Genomic DNA, 3,482 nt, shown 5'->3' with positions numbered 1-3,482 from the left:
TCAAGCACCCATAAATTTTAACTCGGCACCCCTGAAAATAAAAGAAACCATCATTAGGATTTTGTGGGGAAGCTTAGTTCTAGTTTAGGGACCAAGATGGGGTAGAGGTAGGACAGCTGACTCGGGACCCGGAAGTCCCAGGTTCGATTCCCAGCCATTCCCACATGTCGTGTCTCTGAGCAAGACAATTTCTCCCCGGGCAGCTTGCATGGCTGCCCACTGCTCCACCTGGGTGGATCTCAGGTGCGATGGGTTAAATGCAGAGAACCAATTTCACCATTGTATGGAAACATACAGTGATGACACACAGCACTTTCTCAAACCTTAGGTTCACCAAAATATTGAATAAATATTGAATCAGTGATGACACTCTTAAACGGGCCAATAAAGTATATGATTTTTGTTTTTTTTGCACGGGGTCACGCCACCTGTCAATCAATCCAGAAGGCATGTCAGCAACAGACCAGTCAGCGACCTCAGTTTGTCCTGAAGTGAACGCCTTGTTGCACGACGAACACGTTGCCGTTGGAGATTTCAATACCAACAGCGTTTACATCTTTTGGATCATGTTAATCTGCTGTAATAATCTTTGTAAAATACACCAGAATGCAGGAAATGGCATCTACTTTATTCAAAATTTTCAGGGGGAGCACCCCCAGACCCCCTCTTCCTCACTTATTTGAGTTCCAGCATTGTTGGGTTTACAAATTAAACACTGGCTGAAACTGTTGCTGATCAACGATCACAAGGAAGTCTCAAACGTCTTGAAACGGAGCATTATTTTCATGAGGACTTTAAGGAGCGTGCAGCCTTGACATTTGAACTTTGAACGCACGTTTTCTCTCAGAACAGTCATTGCAAACATCTCAAACCTTTCTCAGTATAGTTTCTGTCAACTGTAAAGCACTAGAGCTGTATTCTGACGCCTTTAGAGGAGCTCTCCTTCGACAGGAAACACCCGAGCCTGCAGCCCTGAACATCTTAACATGCACGCACATTATACGTAATGAGTAGAGAAATTGCATTTCCTGTGAAAATACAGTGCGAATGCTTATTGCTGAATGATTATTGTTAAAAGCTGCTTACAACCATGTTGGAAACTTTCAAACGCTACGCCGTTGGTGTGAGTTAAATTTGAACAGCTGACATTTGCTGAAAGCAGCAGAAAAACAGCATAAATGTGATAAAAAGCTGAATGAAGCAGAAATGAGCAGAATAAGCTGAAATATGCAGAGAGGCTGAATAGATTATTAAAAAATCTGAAATTAGCAAAAAAGTAACTGAATTGAGCAGAAAAATCCTGAGATTAGCAAAAAGAAAGTAGCTGAAAATGCTAAAGAGGCTGAAAAGAGCATCAAAACTTGAAAACACGAGTCAGCAAAAACAGCAGAAGAAAGGATAAAATTAGCAGGAAACAACCTGCCTAAATATTAGTTGATATTTTTTAATCTGAAAGGAGCATAACGAGCTGAAATAAGCAAAAAGAAGCTGAAAAAAGCTGAACCAGAACAAAAGCTAAAACGAGCAATAAAAGGTTGTAAACAGTTTAGTGTTTGACACGTGGAGCTCCATTCATTTTCAATGAGAAAAACATGGCTGACGAAGCTAAATATTTGAAAAGTAAACGTGGAACAAATACCAGAAGTGACAGCAGGAATGTCCTGAACGAGCTGAACGTTTCAGTGCACGGATCGTTGAAACAGCACGGAAGTGCAAAACCAGTTATGTGCCGAGAAACGTTTTTTAATGCTTTCATTCACACTATTATTAAAAAATGTCTCCACATATGCTCATCTTCACTTCAAACCTGATGTCCAGTAGATGGAATCTTAAATTGTAGAAAGGTTGCAGAAGACAGATTTCTCCTTTGAGTGTCATTAGTTGAATTTAATTAGACCGTTTTGTGTAATGACCTTGTTTTTGTTTTGCAGGGAGAGCTCCCTGACGCCGCTCAGCCCCGAGTCCTGCTCCCTGGTCCAGGCCTTCCTTGCTGAGTGTCCTGGGCGCCTGTTCCTGGGCCATGCCCAAACGCAGCTGAAGACTGGGCTGCAGACCCAAGAGAGACACCTCTTTCTCTTCACAGACACTCTTCTTCTCGCCAAGGCCAAGTAAGTTCTCCTCCAGGAGTCTCCTGAGACGACATGCAGCTGCTTTTGTACGAACAACACAAATCAAAACAGAGTGACAGGAATAAAGATATTTCATTCAAGTTTAACAGTGTAGTGTATTTGTTTGTTTGTCCAACTTTGTCTCAGTGTCAAGTTGTATTCTGACTCCGTTTGTTTCCTTACGTCCCCGTGTCCGTTTCTTCTCTAGTGTTCAGTTATGTCTGAGCCAGTTAAAACTGGCCCGCCTGCTTCAGGCCTGCTGTGTGGGGCTTCCCACCCACAAACTACAACACAAACACACATATAGACATTTATTAATCCACACGCACTCAGACATATAGAGACATGCAGACTTTGTACTGACTACACACAGAGCTCTGAGTGCAGAAGCAGCAGAACAGCTGTGGTGTCTCAGGAGGCATGTGGGTGGAGCTGGCCCTTCTAGTACACAGACATATCCATTCAACCTTTATTTATATACACTGTAATTGGTTTTAATTTACTGTGGCTGAACGTAGGGCGGAGTAGAGGAATGTGTGTTTGGCAGAGAGCGATGGTATGAGAGAAAATGATGCACGTGTGTTTTTCTGCCTTTATACGAGTATGAAAACACAGTATTTACAGCATGTGTACAAATACATCTTCTGCTTCTGTATTTACAGATGTGTCAAAGACACGTTTGCTCAGCGTGTCTGATTAAACTCTTAAAAAAGCTGAATCTTTTAATAGTTGTATCTGTAGAAATGTGTCAAATGTTAGTGGGTGGGTGTGGTGGGAATCCAGCTGTAAAGAAATCTTGATAAGTTCCATGGAAACCACTAAAACATTCATTTGTTTATTACAAAACATTACTGGGGATTTTTTGTTCTTTTGTACTAAAAATGCTTTTTATTGTTTAAGTACTTTTCTTGAAATATTCGACTGACCCATTGTGTTTGCCTTCCAGCCGCTGCTCCGAACATAAAGACCAGTTTCCAGCAATTTATTGTCCCCGTTGTGGAGCGAAGAGGGGAACTGGAAATAAATAAAAAAAGCTCTGATTAACTTTGAGGTGGAAAAACAATAACATGTTTATCAAATTGATGAGCTAAAGGCTAGTATGAGCTAAGACTAAAGGGGACTGATGTCTTCCTAAAACAACTCCAGTCTATAGTATAAACTATAGTAACGCAGTCACTATTTTATGAATCTTTACACTGCAGTCAATTTTGTATGACTTATTTTTTGTGCTTCAGCTTGTTGCTGCTATTTCCACTCACAAATAACAAGAAATTTATTGAAACCCACCCACCCCAAAAACCAACCGCTGCGTAGTGTTGTCATGACCGGATATAATGTTTTTAAATGTTAAAATTACCTCTCCAAACTGGATAT

The 3,482-nt window shown here is 40.9% G+C and overlaps 1 protein-coding gene across 1 annotated transcript in view; it reads left to right on the top strand.

The window, feature by feature from the left end:
- Positions 1–1,947: 1,947 nt before the first annotated feature.
- The window catches only part of LOC119419419 (rho GTPase-activating protein 20), a gene marked incomplete at its 5' end in the record, with an annotated part of 3,641 nt that continues 2,106 nt past the window's right edge, over positions 1,948–3,482 (top strand). The window contains 1 exon segment of the mRNA XM_037686725.1: positions 1,948–2,108. Within this exon segment, the coding sequence (XP_037542653.1) occupies positions 1,948–2,108 (161 nt within the window).

Source organism: Nematolebias whitei, chromosome 13, assembly GCF_014905685.2.
Source record: "Nematolebias whitei isolate Nwh7 chromosome 13, NemWhi1, whole genome shotgun sequence".
Classification (NCBI taxonomy): domain Eukaryota; kingdom Metazoa; phylum Chordata; class Actinopteri; order Cyprinodontiformes; family Rivulidae; genus Nematolebias; species Nematolebias whitei.
This window is presented reverse-complemented; position numbering and strand designations above follow the sequence as displayed.